This window comes from Archocentrus centrarchus, chromosome 12, assembly GCF_007364275.1.
Source record: "Archocentrus centrarchus isolate MPI-CPG fArcCen1 chromosome 12, fArcCen1, whole genome shotgun sequence".
Lineage (NCBI taxonomy): Eukaryota > Metazoa > Chordata > Actinopteri > Cichliformes > Cichlidae > Archocentrus > Archocentrus centrarchus.
In genome coordinates this window covers 18,813,737-18,840,301 of record NC_044357.1, presented here as the reverse complement: position 1 = coordinate 18,840,301, position 26,565 = coordinate 18,813,737, and the positions used below count along the sequence as shown (strand labels likewise).

Sequence of the window (26,565 nt, the reverse complement as noted above, 5' to 3'; positions counted from 1 at the left end):
ACATTTTATACATTCATTGTTCAACCTTTACATTAGAAATGAACACATCAGAGGGACAGATCAGGTTGACCCATTTGGAGACAAAGTTAGAGAGACAAGGCTGAGATGGCTTAGACAGAGGAGAGATAGTGGTTATATTGGACAAAGGATGTTGAATATGGAGCTGCCAGGCAGAAGAAAAAGAGGAAAAAACCACAGTGAAGAATCATAGATGTAGTGACGGAGGACATGCAGAGGGTTGGTGAGACAAAAGAAGGTGCTAGGGATAGGGTGAGATGGAGGCAGATGATCTGCTGTGGCGACCCCTAAAGGGAGCAGCAGAAAGAAGAATGAGAATAAGAAGATAGTTCAACCTTTACACACATACTATAACAACGGGATTTATAGAATAAAACCACCCAGTTGTTGCAGTTCTTGGTCCATTAAACATGTTCAGGACATAAACAGACATGCATCGACCTGCCAATACATGAGTGAACGATTGAGTTTCTAATCAATTTGAAAATGAGATGCTGTAGATTCCTTATAAATGATGTGTTTGAGTGTGTGTGTGCGTGTGCGTGTGCGTGTGTGTGTGTGTGTGTGTGTGTGTGTGTGTGTGTGTGTGTGTGTGTGTGTGTGTGTGTCTGGGTGTTGTTGCTCACCACATAAGCAGCAGCAGCAGCATTCCTAACAGCAATGGGGAGAAAAATGTGATGACCCTCGCAGCTCTTCCCACTGGAGGTTCAGCCTTCTGTGGTGCGTTGGAGGATGGGATGGGGGAGGTCTTAGTCTCTGTAGAAAATGTATCAGAAGACACAATAAACCTTAGGAGCATATTTAAATTAACTTATTTAAATCCTTGGTGAGTTCTCTCTATCATTTGTGTGTGTGTGTGTGTGTGTGTGTGTGTGTGTGTGTGAGTGAGTGTGGTGTTTATTTATTTAGCTAACAGTGTACAATACTTTCGTTCCCACAGGACACCCCCCACCACCCATCAAAAAAAACAAAACAAAAACAACAACAACAACAACAAAACATTAAAAACGTCATTCTGATGAATGGATGCTGAAAAGTGCTCATCACACGGGAAGAGCCAAGCAGAAAGGAAAATACAGTGAAGAGCAAAATCAATTTTAATCTGCACGTGCAATCAATATGGAACTTGTCAAGGCAGTTATGAAGTGAGCTGGAATAAAAAAAAAAAAAATCTCATTCATGCTGAAGCCGCGGGGAAATGGGGCAAAATAAGGACAGAGGGGGGTAGAGAGAGAGAGAGAGAGAGAGAGAGAGAGAGAGAGAGAGAGAGAGAGAGAGAGCATATAGATGAAATATCGAGAAACTGGAACAGAAACAGACGACAAGGTAAAAACCCCGAGGTAAAGCAGGCGGTGAATACAGCGGGAGGTAGATAGGCAGAGTGAAAAATAAAGGAAATGTGCAATACGGTAGTTAATATATTGCTGATAACACTCTAATACAAGGTTAGAAAATTCACCCATTTACAAAACTATAATATAAAGCTCTGCTGCACCGGGGCTTCGCTAATACTTCACATGACTTCAAATTTCAGAATAATAATAAATCAGTGAATATTCAAAAAAGAAAAAAAGAAAGACAGACTCAGCAGTAGAAGCAAGTGAATTTTAATCAATCGACTTGCGATTTTCTTAAAAGATATACTGACTTGTGCAGTCTGGCGAGTGCAAAAAAAAAAATGGATATTCAATTCTGGAAACATTAAAAAGTTATAATACTCTTGTATAGTTTCAGTTAATCCAATTACACTCAAGCATATGAGAGTGAGAGAGGCACTTAACATCTTGTGGCAAACATAAATATGCTGAAAATCACTGTGTGCTTAGGCATTTTTTAGTGCTTTGGTTTTTCATTGCTCGACAAATAAAAATATCACAGTTTAATGCTTTAGAAAACGGGACCTTTGCAACAGCTGCAGGCAGCACAGTAGATATTAACTGGTGCACAATGTTTGCACTCCTTTTCTTTTTTTTTTAGTGGGGAGAGAATATGATTTCCCTCTCCTTGCAATTAATGACTGTTGTGTAGTACTGCGTTGGGAGTAGGGAGATATTAGAAGGAAGCAGCCAGGTGTGAAATAGCAAGAGAGAGAGGGTGGGGGGGCATTTAACATGTTCAGCAGCTCAGTGCAATATTTCCTGCCTGCAGCAAAACATTGGGCTTTGGAGTGACAGAGAAAATAAAAATTATGCAGAAATAATGTGCAGATGACAGGGAGAGACAGTTATAGGCTGTATGCTGATGTAACAAGCTAGCTGAGGACAGGTAAACACAGCAGACGAGACAGTGATGTGACGAGGAGAGAGGATTGATCAACACTGGTGGCGGAGAAGAACGTGAAGGAGGAGAGAAAAAGCAGAAAGAAGGGGAGGACAAGAAGCTAAGGAGATGATGAAAATTGCTGAATGACTTGAACTCTGCCGGTTTATGTAAATACTGTTGATGTGTGAGGCTCAAGGATATCCTAATCCAAAATGCAAACATGAAAGCAGGTTCTGTTATCATCCAGAAGTGTAGAGCTTCCATTTTGGAGATTAGATTCTGCTATTTTTGTTTGCTTGTTGCCCTATTTGTGGGTCAATGGAGTCATTTCAGCAGAGTAGCAAACAAGGTGGCATAAAACCATATTAAATATCTTTAAATTGTGACCTTGGAAACAGTTTGGAATGGCAAGCAGCATGTATATCCATGAGCTACAGCTGTAATTGAATATTTTTGTCAAACCTTATCTCGCATGTATTTTACATTGAATCTGAACAGATTATGCAGCATTCCCTGCTGGTTTTGAGAGACTGCTCTGTTTCAGAATGGGTACACAGAAGTAGAGGACCTCAAAGCACTTATACAGGGTTCAGCATGGTTGCCTTTTAATAGATACTCTTGTTCTACTATAAGCCATGAAACAGAAACCAAGCATATAACTAGTTCCAGAAGGGAAATACACAAACTGATATGTAGTGCTGCCTCTCTGGTGCTAGACAGTGTCCAGTTTCTGTCTCACACGGTGGGTGAGGCACCAACTTATATCTTAGATGTAACGCCTCAGCTAATCTAGTCTTTACTTCCTGGAATGTGGTGGCTAAGCAATGGCCCAATCACAGAGGATGGGATTTCTAAATGTCTTTTGCCTACCCCCGTGCTATCCTTTTCATTCAAAGCTTGTCTGTGTCAATGCTGGGAAACAGAACAGCCACTTAAGTTCAACTGGCAGCTACTTTTGCATGATGTATAGACAACTCTATATTGCTGAGGGAAAAACAAAGAAACAAAGAAGCAAACAAAGGAGGACAAGAAAACGTGGTACATGGATGATGGAGAGGTAAAGGAGAATGCGTAACTGTGTGTTAAGACTCAGAGCAACACAATCAATAAGTCACAGGAAGTCTGTTAAATTACTATTCGGCTGAGAAGCCAGAAAATATTGGTGAGTGCGGAGATGTTAACAAGCTGGTCTGCTAAGAGTAGCAGTCTCTGGCTACATTTTTTTTTTGTCTTTATGAATCATAGACAGGACTCAGTTATTTTCTTTGTTTTCTTATTGCCTCTTTTTTTTTTTTTTGAGGGTGTGGGGGGGTGCTTTTGTAGTATGCTTTGCATTAATATCAACTTGCATTGTGAAGCACCATCCAATCAGTTTCACAGCATTTGGCTGAATCTGAGTCTTGCCACATTGTCAATGAACCTTTTGGTCACTCCATTCATTATTTTAAAGAATACAACAGCTTGTTTATTTGGCCACTCCTAATTATACTCGTAGATTTGAATGTAAGTTCAACATGTCGACGCTCCACATCTATTATCTGCTTGATTGAGGACCTGGCCATGAGACTCCTTGCCAGTCAACTGTCCAATTACTTTTGATTCTTTGACTATGAGACACTACATATATAAATGGCTGCAATTCCTAAACAGTTAATGCAAGGCTTTTGTTAAACACCTTGAATTAAAAGTGAAAGTCTGAAATTCAATCCCTTCATGATTGCTTGCTTTAAAATCCAGTGTAATGGTGAATGTTTGCAAATTTACAAAAAAATAGTGTCCAAAAACTTATGGGCTTGACTTTATGTAAGTAAATGTTTAGATATTCTGATACAGTTTGTTTACAAACAAACAAACAAACAAACAAGTGTACAGACCAGTTGGAAAAACAGCCAAACCTGAATGTAATTAGTCACTGAGCAAGTAACATCTGCAAGGAAAGTGGCGAAAGGCCAAAAAAAAAAAAAAAGAAGATAGGTATGAAGTGTGAAATGAATTTAAGTGAATATTCAATAGAGAGAAACAGAGAAGTGAAAAGAGAAGGAAAAGAAATGGAAAGAAAAAAGAGAACTAGAGGCAAGATGGGGAAGGTTAGGGGAAGAGAAACAGGACAAGGAGAGAGGGAAGGGAAGCAGAGAAGCGGCAGCTGGATCGAGAAGGAGCATGAGGAGAATCCCAATAACCTCCTGTTCTTGGTCTCCATGAGACCAAGAATAATACACTGTGTACTGACTGAATGTGCGTGTGTGTGTGTTTGCGAGTGTGTGAGTGTATACACTACATGTTTTCAAACTGAAGTACTCTGTGTATGTGTGTTTGTGTTGATGTGTTTGTGGCTGAGTGAGTGTTAGAAGAGGCTGCACGTTGTGTGTTTCCAGGTATCTGTGAAATCATTTAGTGCTGAATGTGACGATTATTGTGCAGTGCTGCTCTTGGCCAAGAGGAGTCAGTGTTCTACTGTAAAACTGTTCCATTTTGATAGACTTTCAGAAAGACACAGAGAGCGACAGACAGACTTTACCCTTTAGAAACATTTCAAATTAGCTTCAAATTATTGGCTTCAGAAGTGAGTGAAAGAAAATACTGGCATATTGCAGTAAGTACACATTAAAAAAAATGTTTTTAAATGCACAAATACAAATGTGCAAATGCACACAATCACAATTCTGAATCAAAATATGAACTGATTTACATTTATGTTTAAAGTAAGTTACGGTTGCCCTTCTTTGTTACTCCTCACAGTCTGTAAACAGACAATGCAACAGTTTCCAGCATTCTGGTTTAGAAAACCCAGGGGAAGAAACTGAAAAGTTTCTGTGTTGCTCTGTAATAAATTACAGCAAACTAAATTAATATATCATAAATTCTGAGCTTTCCTCGTGTGGTGCATTAAGGGAATAGTTTGACATTTTGGGAAATATGTTTATTTGCTTTCTGCCTCAGAGTTAGCTGAGATGGTCGATACCGCTCTCATTTGCCTGTTCAATATAACGATGCAGCTTGCTAATTATCACACATCCCATTTGCTTGCACTGTACAGACTCTGAAATATAAAGATGACAAGCAGCAGTATTATGTGGGGTTATCTGCAGGACTATCTTTTTGTCAAAGCCCAAATTTACTGCTCTTGAAGGAAAAATAGTTACTGTATTCCCTGGAGAACCAACATAGACTATAAGGACATAGTCTTATAAAGTGGTTTATAAAGTGTCTCTTTGAAGCCTGGGCTTGAGCATGTAAGATGTTACCATCTTATTTTTGAAAGCTTTCATATGTACATTCTTTTAAGTTGCATAATTTAATACTGCAGATGTACACATTACCACTAAATCTACTGAAGGCACACTCCGATAGGCACTCCAGTCAACAGGTTAAAGACAGGAGACAATGTAATGATCCATTTTTTTCCTGAAGTTTACCTCTGCATGACATTTAAAGAATAATCTTATGTTTTACTAACTTCCAATGGTTAAAGGTATTGTTTCTGTAATGTGAATGTGTACTAACAGTGGTGTCAGTGACATTATTGTAGGGCCCTGCTGAATTTGAAGACTTGCTATTTAACCTGCTTTAGTCTGCCTACAGCTGCTGCACAAATGTAAGCTGCTGTGCAACCCACCTTCACCCCAGCCCCGCATTTGACTTAATAAGTATCATATCTGCTCTCAGTGAAAACTGCTCTGTTCTGCTCTAATTTTGCGTTCTGTTCTTTTTTGCTTTATGCTTTATATACTGTGTGGAAGGGCAGGGAGGTCATAATCACCAAGCCATACCACCAAAACATAAATTACTGCAGATGTGCTACAGTATAGTGGTCCTGAATGAATGCTCATCTGTCTGAATATAATATCTAATAGTCTGAATGAATTTTATAGTGAAAAATGCCTGGAAAATGTTACACTGTAAATTCACCAAGTTGCAGTTTTTGATGATATGTGAGCAGTTTTTAAAGGATGAGACTACCGTTTTTTTTGTTTTTTTTTCTCTGAGGAAATGTTCAGGTGCTTAAGTTGAGGTGTGTCTACTTATCTCAAGGCTGATGGATCTTGTAGCTTAGACTGTGATCAAGGTTCCAGTCTATCGAAGGCTTATAATGTACTCCATTTAATCATTAAGAAAGTTATTAACCAAAATTAATTTCATACCTAAATGCTTCAGAAGATTTACTGTGACAGCCATAGGCTGGAAGAACAATGTTGAAAATATTATTGGAATACTATATTATATAATCACAATGACTTCTTCAGCTGACAAGCTACAAGCCTGTTAAAAAAAAATAACAAACAGTTTAAAAAAAAGAAAAAAAATCCCCACTCGCCCCGTGGGCGGTCTTTGTCCTCTTTAAGTGGCCTGGGAGCTTATGGGCCCTGCACAGTATCTTAGCTGTTCCTAGGACTCTGCTCTTAGAATCTGCTGGAGCCACTCTCCCTGTTTGGGGGGTCACTGCCCCGAGTGCTCCAATCACCAAGGGGCTCACTGTTACTTTCACCTTCCACATCCTCTTTACCTCTTCTCTCATCTCAGCTCTTGGTATTTTTCGAACTTCTACAAACATGTATTGATGTGCCACGTGCCATCCCGGAAGAGTTGGATAACCCGTGGAACCTCTACAGGGTCCGGGTATCGGCTCATGCTACCAGTAATGACACTGACAGCACTAACAGCTGAAACTGATTAAGAACCCCAGAAGTCCCAGAGTATAGCTGAAAAAAATCCTTCCTTTGAAAGTTTTGGACATTTGGGGGAATTGGTAAGACTAGCCATCTTATCATATTAACATGCTACTGAGCCTGTTATGTTTTTTACAGTTGCGTACCTCTTTTCTATTTAGAACTAGTTAGTAGATGCCAGCAAAAACATTAAAATAAGATGTTAAATGTGACAAATATTAAACATACTAAGCATTAGCATGCTAATGTTGTCATTAACAACCTGACATCACAACATTCTCGAGTGACAGTATCACTGAGCCCCTAGCACATTTGTAGACTTGTTTCATTATGTTTCATTGGCCTCTGTTTTTGATCTTTTCATGGATTCATGACACAATGAACAGCCTCCATCCAAGAAAGATCAGCACAATGAAAAAGAGTGCAGATTACATGCTATTTTCACACATTTACTGATAACCCTCTTCACAGGTACAGTACCCAAACTTCAAACTCACAGCAGAGTTCAGTCACCAACTCTGACACGTTGACTCTGGGCTAACTTACCGGTATGAAAGTCCACTTCAGTTGTAGAAACAATTGGCACAGGTTCTTCAATCCAGGGTGTAGCATGGACAGCAACACTCCAGTCACTCCATGTTCCAATCTCTATGTCCTTGGCAGCCACCTGATTAAAAACACAATGACAGTAGAAGCATTTGGTAAATTAGAAGAATTCGTTCTTTATTCTTCTTCTTTTGGCTGCTCCCTTTAGGATCACCACAGGAGATCATCTGCCTCCATCTCACCCTATTCATTAATTACAAGTCAGTAGAATGTGCATATGACTAAACTCAATGTTTAGACAAAACACTAAGCTGATCTTGATCTACCTTTTAACCCTCACTTTTCTTTGCTATCTTGTAAGAAAGAATGAAATCTTTACCTGAATGATGTACTCCTTCCCAGCGTAGGCATCAGTGATGTTATGGGAAGTGGTCTCAGATAGTTCGACCTAAACATCAAACGGAAAAGAGCATGGAGTCATTCTGGATTGGAAAACGAGTGATTTCCCTGGGTTACAGTTGGGTGTGTCACGCCTGCTTTGTACTTGCAGTATATTAAAGTTGTTATCAAATACAGTTATTTATAAATATGGTCTCTATGGCCCTGGGGAGATGAATGGTTCCAACATTATGAATTATGAAAATTCTCAGCTAAAAAAGGCACTTATGAGGTCCAAACTTAACTTTTGGTCTGGATCAACTGCCATTCCACCCACGGCTCTACCCATAAATTATGATCTCTGTATAGCAATCCAAGCTTGAGCTTTTAATGTTTTATGGAAGCTTCAGCTGTGCCTTACTGAATACAGTGTTTCTGCAGTGATCATTTATTGATAACACATCTTTCATCATCATTCTATGCATAGGTCAAGTATATTGTTTTATCCCAGCTGTGTTGTTTTACATTATTGAATTGATTGGACCTTGATGGCCCTGCAGCCTCGACGCTGTATGCATACCAACAGTCAGACACACATGTAAAATACCAGCTGCATAATTGATGATTATACCAGAAAACACTGGCATCAATGCTACATAATTTTATGACACAATATTATGCATGCCAGAATTTGAAAGCCTTTTTGTGCACACTTTAATTTGCAGAGCGAAACAGAGAATTAACTAAATGTTTGAGTTACAGAGGAGTGCATGAGAGAATGATTTGCTGCTCCTCTGTAATTTACGGTTAGAGCTGTGTGTGTGTGTGCGTGTGTGCCTTTGGCTTGTGTCAGAAAGACTGAAGGAAAACTAGGTGGTGGGAGGGTGCTGCCTCTTTTTGTTTTTCCTGAAGTTGTAATAAATTATTTATTGACGTGCCTGTTGCCTCCTGCAGTCTAACAGTTCACATACATATAGAGACATATACACATATAAGACACAAGACACACCTGCAGATGCACACACACCTACACATGTTTAGGATAGTGGGGGGGACTTTAGAGTCAGACTTTAGAGTCAGAGGCTACCTGAAATCTTTAATTTAACAAGTAGTTACTATATAATCTAGACAACAATATAATGGATGCACATATGTAAATATAATGAACAGTTATGGTAAAAATAAAGTGCATCCGTTTTAAAGTTTTAGGTTTTATATTTCAAGACAAAATAAAGATAATCTATAATTAGGGAAATACAACCTCAGATGAACCACAAAACATGACATATTACACTGTAATATTAATTATTCAGCAAATATTAAGCTAAAATGCATAAGCACTATTGCCTCGACAGGATTTAAGACACTAAGTAGCAGCCAGGTGATACCTATCAAATGCACTTGTTTAACAGATTTTCAGCAAGTGTGACCGTCTCTATAAAAGCAGAAGTCTTGGCAGTTTGTCGGTCTGGAACATTCAGATGTTTGTTAACACAATCCCAAAGAGGAAAGACATCAGCATTGATCTTAGAGAAGCAAATGTAGCTGCCCATCAATCTGGGAAGGGTTATAAGATGTGGGCTTTATAGATAATTGGAATGGTTTCTGGGGAAAACCTGGTCTTGTTACAGGAGACAGCTCTCATTTATAGAAATCTGGCTTAGGTCATTTACCCCCCCCCCCCATAAAGTTGAGACGAGGAAGCAGACTTGCAGTCTTACACGCCTCTCTGCAGCTTCTCTCCTGTCATCTCCCCAAAACCCCATCCCCATAGAGACTATGTCTGGTCCCAGAACACCAAAAAAACAAACCAAAAATTATAAAATGTGGATTATTCAACATTATGTCTTTCCCTTCTAAATCCCTGTTAGTAAATGACCCTCACCCTTTTCAGCTATAACAGCTTCATTTCTTCTGAGAAGGTTTTCCACAAGGTTTAGGAGTGTTTATGGGAATTTTTGACCATTCTTCCAGAAGCGCATTTGTGAGGTCAGACACTGATGCTGGACAAGAAGGCCTGGCTCACAGTCTCTGCTCTAATTCGTCCCAAAGGTGTTCTGTTGGGTTGAGGTCAGGACTCAGGCGAGTCAAGTTCTTCCACATCAAACTCACACATCCATGTCTGTATGAACCTTGCTTTATGCACTGGTGCCATGTTGGAACAGGAAGGAGCCATCCCCATGCATGAATTTTTTCCAAAAGGTCTTGGTATGCTGAAGTATTAGAGTTCCTTTCACTAGAACTAAGGGGCTAAGCCCAACTCCTGAAAAACAACCCCACACCATAATCCCCCCACCATCAAACTTTACATCTGGCACAGTGCAGTCAGACAAGTACCGTTCTCCTGGCAACCACCAAACCCAGACTCCTCCATCACATTGCCAGATGGAGAAGTGTGATTCATCACTCCAGAGAACTTGTCTCCACTGCTCTAGAGTCAAGTGGCGGCATGCATCTGACACTTGGCATTGCACTTGGTGATGTAAAGCGTGAATGCTCAGCCATGGAAACCCATTCCATGAAGCTCTCTACACACTGTTCTTGAGACAATCGGAAGGCCACATGAAGTTTGAAGGTCTGTAGCGATTGATTCTGCAGAAAGTTGGTGACCTTTGTTTATGATGTACATCAGCATCCACTGACCCTGCTCTGTGATTTTACACAGCCTATTACTTTGTGGCTGAGTTACTGTCATCCCCAATGCCTTCCACTTTGTTATAATACCACTAATATTTGACTGTGGAATATTTAATAGCGAGGAAATTTCACGACTGGAATTGTGGAACAGGTTAGAATTCACTGAGCTCCTGAGAGGCTGCATGCCTAGGTGCTTGGCTTTATACACCTGTAGCCATGGGAATGATTGGAACACAATATAGTGTATTGATTTATTCTGGCTTATAGAGACCTGGTTACAGAAGGATGAATATGTTAGTTTAAATGAATCAACACCCCCGAGTCATACAAACTGCCAGAATCCTCGAAGCACAGACCGAGGAGGACGAGTAGCAGCAATCTTCTACTCCAACTAATTAATCAGCCAAAAACCCAGAGGTTAAATTAATTTGAAATCGTGATTCTTAGCTTTGTAAACCCTAACTGAGAAACAAAAACAAAAACAGTTTTATTTGTTGTTTCTCTGACTTGTTATCTGATTTAGTGCTCAGTTCAGATAAAATAATTATAGTGGGTGATGTTAATTCATCCATGTTTATAATCTATTATTAGAATCAATTGGCTTCTCCCAAAATGTCAGTGAGCTCCCCACCACTTTAATCACACTCGAGATCTTGTTCTGACAGATGGCATAGAAACTGAACATTTAACAGAATTCCCTGAACCCCCCTGTTGTCTCATCATTTCTTAATAACCTTTAAATTGACAATAATTGATTATTTACCATTACTGTACTGCAGTAACTCAAAGTAACTTCAGATACTTCAAGTTATTGTTGCTAAAATTGATTCCAAAAGCCACTGAATAATAGGGGGACTTGGTTGTTCACACATTACTTCTGCATTTTGGCTCAGTATTTGTTAAATAATGATGACATGGTGCAATATGTCACATGTTGTTGTTCATCTCAGGTTGCATTTATCTAATTTTAAGACCAGCTAAAACATAGATAATCCTTTCATTATGTTCTGATATGTAAAACCTTAGAATTGACAGAGGGTGTACTCTCTTTCTACCATGACTGCACATATCATAAAACAAGTGCTGACTAAACAAGCTTGTGAAGATTCTCACAGAAGGGATTTTCAGGATACTGAAGGACAGCTGATCTGTGGGAGAACATAAATGGAGCACAGTCTCTCCTTGATTGATGATCCAGACTGATGTTGTATAGCAATAATCTTGATAATTCCAACTCTGCAACACCAGCTACAACACAAATTGCTGATGCACACCTAACTATCTTCTAAATATTTTTTTTATGGAAAAAAAAACAAAAAAAACCCTGCAATTATACAGAAATTTACATGAATGTCATCAACATCTGCAGCAACATGGGAAAAAAAATACCCAAACTTTTTCATCATAAACTCACAGCTCACTGCTTGTTCAACTCAAGTAATTCAGCTTCTTCTTTAGCAGCTCTGGCTATTTTTTCTAGATTTTGATACCAAGTTAATTATGGATGTCTAGGAATGCCGCAATTACACTAGACTGACAAGTGAAAGAATCAAGCAGACAAAAAACTCAGCAGTCAGGTGAAGAGCTTAGCCACATTTTCTAAGCTGCCTCTTTTGTGAGGAAAAGCAAAACAAAACTGAAAACACCTGTGAGCACACTAAAGCAGAGCATAACCAGTAATGGATGGATGTTTACAAACTGCGGATGTGATTTTTCTCTTTGTCTTTGATTCACTTACAAATAATGTAAAACAGATGAAAACGACAGCCAAAAATGAAGTAAGGGGGTAAATAATAATAATAAAAAAATAATAAGAAAAATATTCTAGATATCACTAGCAGCTGCTCCAAAGATTCCTATGATTTCATCAAAACTCCCTCACAGCCACCATATAATTTTCACCCACTAACAGTCGTAGCCAAGCCTCAGCCTGGAGTTTCCCCTTTACTTCTCCAGGATATGAAAACCTGTAGTCAATCTCACAAATAACCCACTGAAACATCCCCAGCATCACTGCTTTCTCTTTATTCCTGTAAGCTCTCTCTCATAGCTCACCCTCTATGCAAAGTTGACCCCTCTGTTCTCGACATTGCCTTGAACTCAACCGTCTCTTTCGATCTGCTCTTACTCTTCAGCTCTTGCACCCTCACTCTCTGTTTGGAAGGAAGCTTAGTCTTTATCTGCCTAACCAAGCGCTACATTTATAGGCTTAATTTAATTAGTGGAATGCAATAACAACATCATTTTAGCATGTGTGTGCAGTTAGACTTCGGTGTATAGTGTGTGTACATATGGACTGGTTAAAAGATGTCTGTGTTGGCTTTGAGGCTAAAACTTCCATTGTTTAGATGTTGTCCAACCAGCATATCCAGCCATTGCTTCTATCAGCATTCCTTACTGACTGTAATCTGTATGTGTGTGTTTGGATAGCAATGTCTCTAGTAATCTGTTCACATCTGTTTGAATCTGTGTGTATGTGTTTTCTTATCTCTAGCTTTATATATTTTTCCTGTGTGTGTGTGTCAGTGCTTACATTTGATATGGGAATGCACACACACACCAGTTTAGGAAAATATGCCTTCGCACAATTGTGTTTGCGTTTCTTTGTATTCACATATTTATTCTCATGTCTGCACGCGTCTGTTGCATTGTCGTTTGTGTTTGCAAGGCTGAACTGGAACGGACGCATGTGTGAATCAGCATGTGTATGAACTACATATACTGTATGTCTATGTGTGGAGGAGTAAACGGAGTAAACAGCTTGCAAATAAACATTTCCAGAGAGATGGATGTGTTGCTGTGTTGCCAAGTGGCTAACAGGGAGCAGTGAAAGCAGCACTTAATATCACGTAATAAAAGGAGGTGGTGAGAAGGGGCTGGGGATAGATGGAAGGAGATTCACTTTGGAAAGGACTTTGGCTTTTGCTGCCAAAAAACACTATCAGATCATTTACACTGCAAGACCAAATCTGTGTGTTGTGCCATGTGGTGGTGAAGGTTGAATGATCAGTCATTCTGATTAAAATCACCTGCCTAGACCGGTGTAGATCTCTTTGATCCTGCAAAGTTATTTATAAAAGAGTGAGTAGCATCCATACTAAAAGTGTGCATGAGCATAAAAGACAAAAAAAAAAAAATATGTGAACAAAAAAAAGTCAGATTTATTATCCACACACCTGCACACAGTGTTCCCTTTACAGCAGTCCACCTGGAAGTGTGCATACGTGGTTCAGCCCTTTGAATGGCCACATTTAAGCATAAATGGTCAATGCAAAGTACCTCATGAATGTTTATGCATAGAAATTAGGCTCTTTATTGTGCTCTTTGAGCTGTCCTTGACCACTGTTTGCTATTCAGTGGGGTGCATTGGAGGGCGTGTTAAGTCTGCTGTGAGTTGGTACATGTCACGTAACGTTCACGTGCCAGGAGCCAAGGCTTCCTGGCACAACACTGCCTTGTAAGAAGATAATCAGTACTCTTCACCTCACCTGTCAGTGGTTTTAATGTTGTTAGTAAAAATGCATGTGTGTATTTTGTGTGTGTGTGTAGGTATGTGTTTCACATGTGTCTTGAGGGCTGATCTATTGTAGCGCTGTATAAAGCTGTTCATCAGAGTTGTTTAGTGCTCATTAAACTTGTTTAGTGTTCATTTAAATGTGAAAGTGTGCCCACATGTTTGTATGTGTGATTCTACACACACTGACAGACAGGCAAGAAGGCTCTCTCTCTCTCTCTCTCTCTCACACACACACACACACACACACACACACACACACACACACACACACACACACACACACACACACACACACACACAAAATGCCACCCCAAAAACCCAAATATTTATCTTCCCATAATCATGTCTCATTAACTCAGTGTAAATATACTTTGCTATCCACTAACCCCAAGATATTATATAATAATAATAATAAAGATTCAATCCAAATAGACAAACCACTGATGGGCTATTTTGAAGGTAATTACTGAAATATTACTACATTTTCTGGTTGAATGAATAACAACACATGTATTTTGCTTGTAAACAGCAGATGTAAACATGAATGTTTGAAGACACCTGCTGATGCTACAAGAAAACAACAGTAACCAAACCTCACCTTTAATTACTGCTAATGCTATCTTCCCATGGTTGTTCATGACTATTGATTGTTGTCGGCTGGTTTCAAAGTGAATGAACTGTGTTTGAAGCAGCATTTACTTTCTTAGGATGTTTCTCAGTAGAAATGCCTCCAAAACAAAGTAAAGCAAAGCAGCCCACATGTCCCAGTGAAGATCAAAAGGAGAGACAGCTTTACCCTGTGGTTACTTTTGGTTTCTGCTAACACTGGCACTTCGCTTCAGAAAACAAGCCTACTAACCAGACTAGCAAGTTAGCAAGCTTGGTGGGTGCAACCTTGTTAAGCCATAAATAAAAGTGGTATGGGTAGATAAATTATTTAGCATCACTAAATAACCTAATAACAACCTTATATTTGGGAAGAGTGGAGTTTGTAACAATGTAACAACTGCTTAAAATAAAAATATATTCTCTTAAGGAAAATATAATTCGAGCAAAATAACAATGGATCCAGAAACTAGAAGAAACTGCTTCAACAAACTGCTTCAAGAATGCCTGATGTGGGGGTCAGAGGCTGTTATATAGAGGGTCAGGGGACTCTGTGTTTTTGTGACTTAATTGGACAGATGTGGCGGTATTGGAGCATCTGTGTTTGGTCATGCCAGAGGGTGCTTTCCACAGTGATATACCTCACATGGTCTTCAGAGAACCAGGGTTACTCTTGTAACCAAATAAGACTTTACCGAACTGCGGGAGAAGAAAGTGTAAGGATCAATAAAGTACATATCTATTTTCCTATCATTCTATAAAGATGGAATGCATGGTATCCGTTATATCAGTAGCAAAAACAGAAAATAAAGGTTAACCCTCAGCAGCAATTGGCGCGATGCACCTGTTACCTGCCCTTACTTGCTGCAAACAGCTGATTAATGCCGAGCATATCACCGCTGAAACGTCTGATAAGACGCACTTCGAATTATCATAATTACGCAACTGTTTGTCCTATCGGAAAAATTCAAATGGTTTCTGAAAGCTGAGAAATTGCGCTTCACACCCAATATAGGATTATTATGGTAAAAGTCCGCAAATGGTGGCACCTTTGAAGTTAACGGGCCGGCGGGCTGTGGTAAATAAATATTAATCATTATTATTAATAAAATATGAACTATAAGGTTTTTTTGTTTGTACTATCGTTATTCACAGTGTGTACAACAGCAGCTTCGAAATTCAGTCTGCTTACTACCCCCCCCCCCCCCCCCCCCCCCCCCCCCCCCCCACACACACACACACACACGCACGCACGCACGCACACACACAGACAACAAAACCTCTACACAAACCTAGACAATGACAGACAAGCTGTGAACATTCCTTAAGGATTGCATAAGGAACTACAAGGAAAGTAAGTGACCCTATACCTTTTCTCTTCTCTTTCCATCGCCTTTATTTGTCTCATAGCTCCTTTTCTCGTGCCCTCTTTAATTATTCTGCCCCTCATTGCTCTTGTCTTATCTACTATTTTGTTCAGTGTTGTGGAAATGGGAAAAAAAAAAAAAAACTTTCCATGTTGGATCAATAAAGGTTAATCTCATCTTATTTTGCACAGGTTCACATTCACTGTGGTGTTGTGGAAATAAAAAGAAACAGAGGAACTCCAGTGATACAGTGAGTTTTCTATAATAATAAATGCTTCAGTTGTAACTCATATGATTGGGATAATCCATGCTAAGATATATTTTGCTGTACACATTATCTGTAAGGGCATTTGTTATAAAGCTACAGGTTGCTGTCTAGTAAGGACAAAAATGAGAAATAACAAACGAGACAGAAAAAAACAAGAAAAAATGAAGAGGTTGAGAACAGAGTAAGATGCAAAAACAAAACAGAATGCAAAAAGAGGAAAAAAGCAGAAAGAAGGAGACATGGAGGGAATTGGCGTCGGTGGTCAGATCTAATCCAGTGAGCATGTCTCTTGTCCTGGAAAGGAAACCCAATTATATGGCACTTCCACTGGCCCAATGGCGCTCTGTGTGTATGTGTCTGTGTGTGTGTCTGTGTGTGCATTCAGAAGGTTGGTCTCATTAGGTTGACTGACAGCTCCCATTTTTCCGCCGCACTCTCCTCCCATTTGAGAACACATACACACAGACATGAACACTAGGTCCAGGGGTAATTTCTCAGACAGTATTTCTCTCTTTGATGCCCCAATCACCATAGCAGCAATTACTGTAAAAGGAACCTAAACCTCCCCAGCCAATCGAAAATCCTGAACTAGACCTTACACCCTTTAAAAAGCATGTGGTAATTTGAACAACACTGGAGGTGGAGTTGGCTCTGTATTAACACTGTTTTATGCTGTCTGGCAGCATGTTAAGGATGAGAAACATGAACATGTCGTGAAAACTAAAATTTAAATCCGAGTTCGTCTCCCTCCTCCTCCCCTATTGTAAGAACTCTTAAAAGCTCAAGTCACAAACCCAAAGTGTCTTCATCAGCTCATAATCTTTTCTTTCTGAATGCTGATCAAATGAAGCTTGCAGTGTTTTAAAGCTGCACACATCCTCAGGTAGATGTTGTGACATGTCACAGCATATACGGATGTTAAGACGGTAAATGGAATATCATGGTGTTATTCTGAAAATAGAGGTTATTGTCCATGAATTATGGGCAGCATTTAGATAGCACTGCAAAGCAGTAAGGGTTATATTTCTTCACTCACACCGCAAATTCATGGTATATTTCCTTGTTAAGGCCACTTCAGTATGCTGCTGAGCGAAACCAGGCACTGAACCCTCAACTTTGAATTAGGTGACATGCTTTACAGTTTGACACAAAGAATTGCCATTGGATGAACCGAATGAGCTCAGGGGAGGAATTATTTAGATGTGAGCTTTGCGCCAACAACTATTTTTAAAGCTTTGAATATTATGCTTTGTCATGTGCGGAACAGAAAGTCAGACATCCATTAAATAATGTTTTGATTTGTCAGATAATCAAAACCATGAGACAAATGACAAATAGCATTAATTATATTAGGATGCAGTGTTGCACAATGTGAATTCTAAAAGTGGAATAAAAAGTCAAGAACTGATTAAAAATGATTAATTAACAAAAAACAAAGCATTAATGTTGAGCTTTGTTCAACTGCTGAGCGGGTTATTTTTTGCTATACACTGGCTACCTCCTTATTTAAACCACATGTGGTGTTATTTTGAGACGTACCCTCATACACTGTAAAAATCATTGCTGACAAAGCATTACCTGCAGTCTCCCCAAGCACGACAGTGAACTGTACCATACTGCAAAAAACTGAGGAACACATCAAAGAGCCAAGGCTACCCACTCCTCAGTCTCTCCAGACTCAGTCTAGTTTGAAAAGGCTGATCTGATTGAGAATTAGCCAAAATTTTAAAAAAATTAATAAATAAAAATCACAGTTGCCCCATCCTGCAAAACAAACAACACAATTTTCAGTTTTTCCAGACTCGCTCTAATCTGGGAAGCCTGATCTGACTGAGAATTTGGGAAGACTCCCCAGTGGCAGCAGTCTCCACAATCAAGACAACAAACCTTACCACAACACAAAAAAGTGCTCAGGAACAAACTGAGGAACGCATCAAAGAGCTAAGGCTGGCCGGTCATCAATGTCTGGACTCAGTTTAATCTGGGAAGCATGATCTGATTGAAAACTATGTAGAATGAACACACAAACTTATTCACAGTTGCCCCAACTTGCAAAACACCACATCTGAAGAATCCAACGCCAACATGCCAGGGACAGCTGAACATACTGCCAGGCCCAGGAGTCAAAGTTATTTTAGCAAGACAAGAGGGACCTATACAGCATAGGTAATTATGATGTCGTGTCTGATTGTTTATATTTAAATGTATTTTTGTTTGTTTCATTCATTTGCAAATTATGTGCTTTAATAATAAATATACAAAAGAAGTGCTTGATATTTATGGTTAGTCTCAAAAAGGGCTATTTTAAAATCCTTGCTATTTTTGTGTCTCTGCTGCACAACAGCAATACAGGTATACTTTTCCAAATCCTTAACAAGGCTTTGTTGACTTCATTTGGTATCTGTCATGTTCATTTCATTAGAACTATATTGACCAAGAGAGGCAAGTCCCCCAGAGATGAGGTCAGTGCATTGCATGTGTGCATCGTGATAAGTCAGACCAGATAGATATGTGTATGACAGCCGAGACTGACATGGTGATATAGAAATCAATAGAGGCAGAGAGAGGGCAGTGGCCCCATTCATCTTTATTTCACCCCTACACAGCGAGACATCTAAAGGACTACAAATAGAAAATGCTGAAATATTCCAAGTGCAATCTGGGAAACAGACACAAGATAAGAGCTCTGTCTCGGATGACTGATATGCCCCTTTTTAACTTGTTGCCCCTCTTTTACACCATTTCTTCAGCTTCTCTTGTGAGAAACATATAATTTTCATTATTATGCAATTATTAAATAAATAAATGCATTAATTAAAATGAATCAAATGCCAACAGACTGCACAATGCAAGCCCACAACATTCATTTTCTGTAATTTCAGTGTCTCCCTGTGCAAAATGTTTTTGAGTAAATGTAAAGGTTTCGATCCAACTGTAATGTAAGAGGCTAATGATGGTGACTTTTATATGTAATAGCACTGAATGTGCAGTTTGTGGGTATATGTGCTTGCGTGTTAGAATGATGGGGTTTGATAAATGATCTGTCTGTGGCCGTGTCCTTTAGATGGGATGTTTTTCCCAAACAAGGTCTAAGCATTTATCATGCGCACCCATAGATATAAATAGATGGCTTGAGGGAAGGATGGTTAGACAGGTGGCTTAATGCATGGGTGAAAGGGTGCGTACATCGATGAATGAGTGGGTGAAAGGGAAAAAAATAGGGATTGGAGACGCTGGAAGTGGAAACTGATGGGAGAGTGGGAGGGAGAGGTGAAAAGTAAACACAGAGGTGGGACTTTGTTAGGACTTAAAAAGGAAAAAGATGAAAATGAAGAGAAGATGGAGAAAATCATAAGTACTTGTCAGATGCAGTTGAGTAAGCTCTCATTCAGTGCCAATCTCTGCTCTTTCTTTGCCATGATAATGTTATTCATGAAAACACAGTACTCTAGTTATGCACCATACGCATAAAAAGTGGACAGAAAAATATGCAGTCAGTATAAACAGTACATGTAAACTGTGAATCCCTGTTTCCATCACTTCAAAAGAGATTACATTAAACCTTTTAGAGCATATCCTTAACCTTAATGACTACTTGCCCAGCACTACCTCAACCTTAAACCAAGTCTCAAACCTTAACATTACCAAGGACTTGCTTTTTATCCCCCCCAAAATGTCATTCTGCAAACAGATTTATGTCCCCATATCAAAAATAAAAGGTACGCACACAACATGCACAAATACAACTCATGCCTCGCTATTGATCCATCTAAGTGCTCGCTAGATGAGAGAGACTTTTGGCAAACGTACACACACATTATGGTCAACATGGATGAGCAGATGGAGAGAGGTGGAAAAGGACTGCAAGACGGGAACAATACAGTATGTAAACTAAAAAAAAACAAAAAAAAAAACAGAGAATGAGTGAGGGGAGGAAAGGAGGATAAAAAAGTGAAAAGTAAAAGATAGAGGGCTGAGGTGGGAGAAGAATGAGGGAGGCGGATGGCAGAGAGAGGATGCAGCATGCATGTGGAATAAATAATAAAAGGTTAAGCTGTGTTGGTCAAGCAGACGAAGATTAAAGAAAGAAAAAAGTTAACCCCGGCTCTTTTATTTGTTCTGGCTGCTGCATTTACTGCGTCCCTCAGTTTCTCAGGATTTATGTATCTATAATCATGAGCATTTTTTTTTTTTCTGTTTGTTGTTTTTCACCATGTCTTGTGTGTGTGTGTTTGTACTGTATGTGTGTGCAGCTGGGTATTTGCATGCAGATATATCATACTGAAAAGGTTATTTCAACATATTTCCAATACAAATGAACTTGTCTATCAATTTAAGTGATGTTTGCAGCTTTACATATGCACATACTGTATATATGAGGGGTTTGGCAGCATTTGTATGCATGTTAGGTTTGTAATTATTAAGCACAAGAATGTATGTGTGCAGGGATTTTTGAGAGTATTGATTTATATGCATACCAGCATTTAATTGCATATCTGGGTATCTGTCTGTATCTGTTTCCGAGTCTGCATGAAAATGTCTGTGTTTTCACTTGCCTGGAGTTCAGCATCATCCCAAAGGGCAATTACGGCACAGCAGATGTAGTTTCATACCATGAACTGAATATTGAACAATCTGAAATTGTTCTTATCACAGTTACTGGACCATTGCTTTAATTGCTGTGAGTGTATGAGCTCACCTCTGTCTGAAGGGAGCGTGGGGAAACAATGCAATGTGAGGCCATGGGAACCATGGGAAACAAAACAATTCACCGACCATTTAGAGATATGCAGATGCATTTTCATGTGTTGTTTCCTGTCACTTTTTGATAATTCATTCTTGATAAAGTGCACTGATGTAATGTGAAGTGCGAAGCAGGATGTGGTAATTCCCTGAAATTAAGGTGATTTTGACTAAAATATCTTTCAGACCCTGAGCCTAAATTAAACAAATTAACTTTATGAACTGGATAAAAAGGGAGTTTCATGGATTTAAATTATCTTTCATGTTACTCAAAGCCTGTTGATGACAATTTAAGTCAGTCAAGGCATGGCAGCCAGGATGTCCACACCTTGTTGCAAAATTACCACTGATGCAGCTAGAAATACAAAACAGCGGTGCAAAAATCACATGTATAAAGTGTGGATATCTGCCAAACAGTAAGATGCCAGCTAACGCATGTCACAAGGTTGTTATGTAGTTCTACTGATCATGGAAATTCTTGTTCATCTTCAGCCAGGCACTAATTCAAAGTGAAAGAGCCCATTTACAGTAAGTGACTGATTAATAGTTGCCATGTTTATTGGCAGTTCCTGTAGTGCAAGGGAGTCACACAAGGTTTACATACTTGGTCCCATTGGCAATATGTGTGTGTTGCACATGTGACAAAATTTTCACGTTGCTCTATGCAGTCCTGTGAAAAAGTAAGTACACCCCATGATCAAGTAGCTCCTAGAACCACCTTTAGCAGCAAGAACTCAAAGTAATACTTTTCTGAATGACTTCATCTGTTTCTCATGTCATTGTGGAGCAATTTTAGCTCTTTTTTTACAGCGTTGCTCCAGTTCAGTTGAGGCTTGTGGCCATTGGTTCATGCACAGGTCTCTTATTGTCCTGCCGCAGCATTTAACTCAGGTTGAGATCTGGACTTTGACTGGGCCATTACAACACCTTGATTCTTGCTGTGCTGTCATAGACTTGCTGATGTTTTTGGAATCATTTTCCAGTTGCATGACTTGGTTGTACCATCTTTAACATTTAACATGCTAACTGAGGCCTGTAGAGTCTGAAATATAACTCTTGGATTTCTCTGACCGTTGCACAGTCTGACCTTGGAATGAATTTGCTGGAGTGTCTGCTCTTGGGAAGATTATGGCATTGCGGCATTTTGCTTTTGTAGAGGGGAGTCATACTTGTCAATAATCAAGGTCATTTAATTAGCAGCAGCTGGATGCTACTTACCCTCTTATTTCCTAAGGAAGCAGTAAGGCTTTAGTTTTTCACAGGATTGCACAGAGGTCTGTGAAGCTTTCTTTTTTCAAATGACTATATTACACACAATAGAGGCACCATAATTTGACACTAGACCAGTACCAAGACTTCTAAACTAGTTGTTCTATTACCTTCTAAAATCAGTTTTTAGGTGGGCGCAGAGAAAAACTTCCCTTTTTAAAAAAACCTTTCTAATTCCAAACCCTGACAATGCAGTGAATCATTCCATGCCATGAAGTTCAACCATCTAAGAGAAGTAAAATTTAGGTGCTGGTGGAGTTTCACAGTTAATGCTGCACTTTACTTTGCACTACATCCATTTACAAACCATCAGTGGCTCAATAAGAGCAACATTCTGTTGGTTTTTACTGTTTTTGTATCTGTGTATATGTCTGGTAGACCTACTTAAAGTTAAAAAATAAAATAAAATACAAATCTGCATTGCAATTCCTTAATGGACTTGCTTCTGTTAAGCCTAAAGCATTCCCCTCTCTCTTTTTCTTCACTTACTCCACTAGTATATGGCTTAATATATTTCAGATATATTTTTTTCATCCCTATTTCTCTTTTTTCCCCCAATGAACCATTCATCTACCTCCCTTAAACTTCAAACACCAGGTAACCAATAGCCTATAAAACTTCACTTTCAAAGCAGCCTCTTGTGCTCCCTTTTTCTTTATGTCTCTTCTACTTTCATCCATTTATCTGTCACACTGTTCTCCATACGGCAATTTCTCTTTTTCTTTCCGTACCTTTATCCCTGACCATCCATTCTTCTGTCAGTTTTCATAATCAAGTAATATGGTCTCAGACTTATGTGCTCAATTTCACATTACATCCTTTCAAATGTGGACTTTGTATTATATTTCTGTCACCTTTGTCTTTGACTCAAGTTCAAATGTATCTGTGTACCTATGGATGTCTATCTCCTTTATGTGTCTCATTTTACTGTATCTACGACGTCTGCTTTCCATTAACGCCTGCTCTCCCTCTCTAATGCACTCCATTCATCTCTACTTCAAAACTTTTCCTCATTTGCCTTCATCCATCTGACTCTCCATCACTCTACCTATCTGGGCCAGTCATCCCTTCATTCTTCAGGACGATGGATGGTTTCTTCTAAAGCTCCGTCTGATCACAGCACTGCTTTCATTTCTGACTGAAAACACATTTCAAAATATAACATGTGAAAGCCATTCGCACCCAGCTCTGCTGTCCAACCACATTAAAGGTGAATTCCTACACAGCACTAGCTGCTTCAAGTTGCATTCAACTTCTGATGCTATAATTAATCATATATATATATATATATATATATATATATGGGGGCCAGTAAACAGTGTATTTTATTTTGGCAGCCTCGTTAAACTTCACTTATTGATTTATGTCACAGCTTGATAGTTTTAAATCCATTAACTCATCCTCAACAATGGCACTAGCCAGCTAAAAGCTGCCATTACAAAAAATAATCAAATTTTGCCTGATAATACAGATGTTGATTCAGTTTTGTTTGGTTGTTTTTTTTTTTTAAATCTTTGCAACGATGTGGTGTTGTCACAAAAAAAAAAAAAAAAAAAAAAAAGGAGACTGATTAACTTGCAAATAATATGTCTCCATAATGTATTAGTTAAAATGTAGAAAGATCCCTGGTTCAAGTGTGGAAAGAGACAAGTCCCTGGGAGGGCTGTGTAAGGAAGGGCATCTGGTGTAAATATATGTGCCAAATCATCCATCTGCTGTGGCGACCCCTTGCGAATATGTTAGCAGCAGCAGCAGCAGCAGCAGCAGCAGCAGAAGAAGTAGTAGGTTAACTTGTATAAAGTGGCATTTAAAATTATTTTAAAGAAGTTTTGTCTGCCATGCTTACTATGCTTCAATCAAGATGGTTATGAGAGTAATCAAGAAAGAAAAAAATATTCACAACAGAAATTACTTATACTAATGCCAGTTACTACAATGCCAGAGTATTAGAATTGGTAAAAATATTGGAACTGTAGAAGGTTATGCAGAAGTTGAGGCAAATCCCTTGAATTTATAAATGACAATGATATCTCCTAAAATATTAAATGAAGTGGCATAATCTTAACAGTTAGTGGAGAGATTAGGCGAATAATACAAATACAAATTTTGCACACAAAGACCAAAATATCTGTTAACAGATGGCACACTTTCTGTGTGACTGAGAACAGTGCCAACACTGTTAACTGACGCTTATCAAAAGGAGCCAGAAGCACAGCCATAAAGTGCTCACAAGTCCAGAGGTGACGGTGTCGGAATTTCCCCTTCAGAAAACCACACTAACGACTACAAAAATAAAAACCATGACCGCAATAACATTCATCAAAGAACGCCGCAAAAACGGAAAACCTTGCAGTTTTCAGCTGTTGTCGACTCTTTATGCAATTTCCAAATTATGTGTCCTTACCCAATCCAAATATTGACTCAAGGTTTCCCAACTTTCAGGTCATGCGCCGGTTCACATATTGATTGATTAGTGGCGAGGAGGAGAAGAAAAACTTTGAGTGTGTGTGTCAGGTTTAATCATCAGCTGGAACCACAAAGATCTGAGGCTTTATTCTAACTACAGAGCAGCAGGAAGCGACTGGATGTCAACGTGTTTATAAAATAACACTCTGCCTTCATACGTACGATTGTGTCAATGAAGATTTGTACAAAGATGTAACAAAAACACATTCTATAGTTTGACTGATAACACTTCTATGTGTTTGCAAGGATGTGAGAGATGTGTTAAGAACTAAATGAATTGGTTCTGCTCATGTGAACATTCTAGTCTTTGAACTGCTAGAAAACTACATTCCTATTATGTTACCTAAAACCTAAAAGCAATCTGGCAGTCAATTATACAAAACCGAACAAATCCTAACATTTGAGAAGCAGGGACTTGGCAATTCTTGTACTTGATGACTCATTCAAAACATTAAACCGTTTGCTCTAATTGCTCAAATTAATTGTTCAGCAGAGCAATTATTTAGACTTTCTGTTCATTGTTGAGGGGTCTTTAAGCCAGCTTATCAGAGGGAGAGTTTAATACAGGACGCCTGGAGTGTTTGTTGGCATCTTCAGTTCAGCTTTGCAGTTCTTTGTTTTTTTCTCCCCTTTCTTAAAAACCACACGGTCTGTTTGAAGCCTGAATACATCTAAACCACCATCAAGAAATGACTCTAAACAAAATGCTTTAGATTTACATACAGAACTACAACCTTGACAAAACTCTGTTTACTTGAAGAGTAATACTAGCAGATAAACTTTTCCACAGTGATGCAAAGCAAAGAAAGTTAAAAGATAGTGAAAAGGTGGGAAACGGAAGGATATGGCAACACAAAGACAGCGACTTAAGAAGGTGTGAAGGACAGAAGTGATGAACAGCGCAAGAGAAAAAAAAAGTGTATTGGTTTATAATTCCTGTGTGTGTGTGTGTGTGTGTGTTTGTGTGTGTGTGTGTGTGTGTGTGTGTGTGTGTGTGTGTGTGTGTGTGTGTGTGTGTGTGTGTGTGTGTGTGTGCATGTGTGATTCTATGTCAGGCTCTGTAACTCAAGCTCTTGGAACAACACCTTAGCAAACCATTGACATGTTAATAACCCTGTAATGTTAGACCTTGGTAGACAGAGCTTTCATCCCAGGAATCCTATAGTGGACACATATGCTTTTACTGTACAGCACCCTCAGGGAACTGAACCCACAAAAAATACTCAGATACAGTAACACACACCAAAGCGGCCAAACAATTGTGTCTGTCTGACCAGGGATCAAACTCCAATTTTTCCTAATATTCAGTAACAGTTCTCAGAGGCATCTTTTGACAGGGACTTTTTTTATTACCATTTTTGACTTTTAAATGTTCAGTTTACCCTGGGCAATACTATTGATCTCATATGGAAAAAAGAAGAGGCTTATCCCCATGTTTCAATAAAAGTGGAGGATAAATAAGCATTTCTTGGTAAAATAACATTATAGTGTGCCGAGACAATTCACCCTGCTTTAAAGGATTTTTGTGATGAGTTGAAACTCTAGCTGCAATTTCCGAGAGCCTTTTTCTTTAGCGCACCAATTCTGTGTTTCAGGTCAAATACTTAATAATTAACATGTTGTATCTCAGTATTGACTTGCAGACATTGAGAAAACTTTCTGAAAAAACTGTTCCGACCATTTACAACCTGTTTTGTTTTTGGCATGTGCATTTCTAAGTTACATTAGTTTTTGCTACTGTTATGATTTAAATCTTATTTTCTTTGCTCCACTGGATAAAACCTTTTTCAAAATGGCATAATAATATGTCACATTGTAGTT

General features: G+C 38.9%; 1 protein-coding gene across 1 annotated transcript in view; it reads right to left on the bottom strand.

Annotated features, from left to right (window-relative positions):
• Positions 1–26,565, bottom strand: part of cntfr (ciliary neurotrophic factor receptor) — a 222,741-nt gene that overhangs the window by 4,047 nt on the left and 192,129 nt on the right. Inside the window, exons 8-10 of the mRNA XM_030742634.1 lie at positions 7,873–7,941; positions 7,494–7,614; positions 645–774 (exon numbers count right to left, since the gene is read on the bottom strand). Coding sequence (XP_030598494.1) covers positions 645–774; positions 7,494–7,614; positions 7,873–7,941 — 320 coding nt within the window. The remainder of the gene's footprint in view (positions 1–644; positions 775–7,493; positions 7,615–7,872; positions 7,942–26,565) is intronic.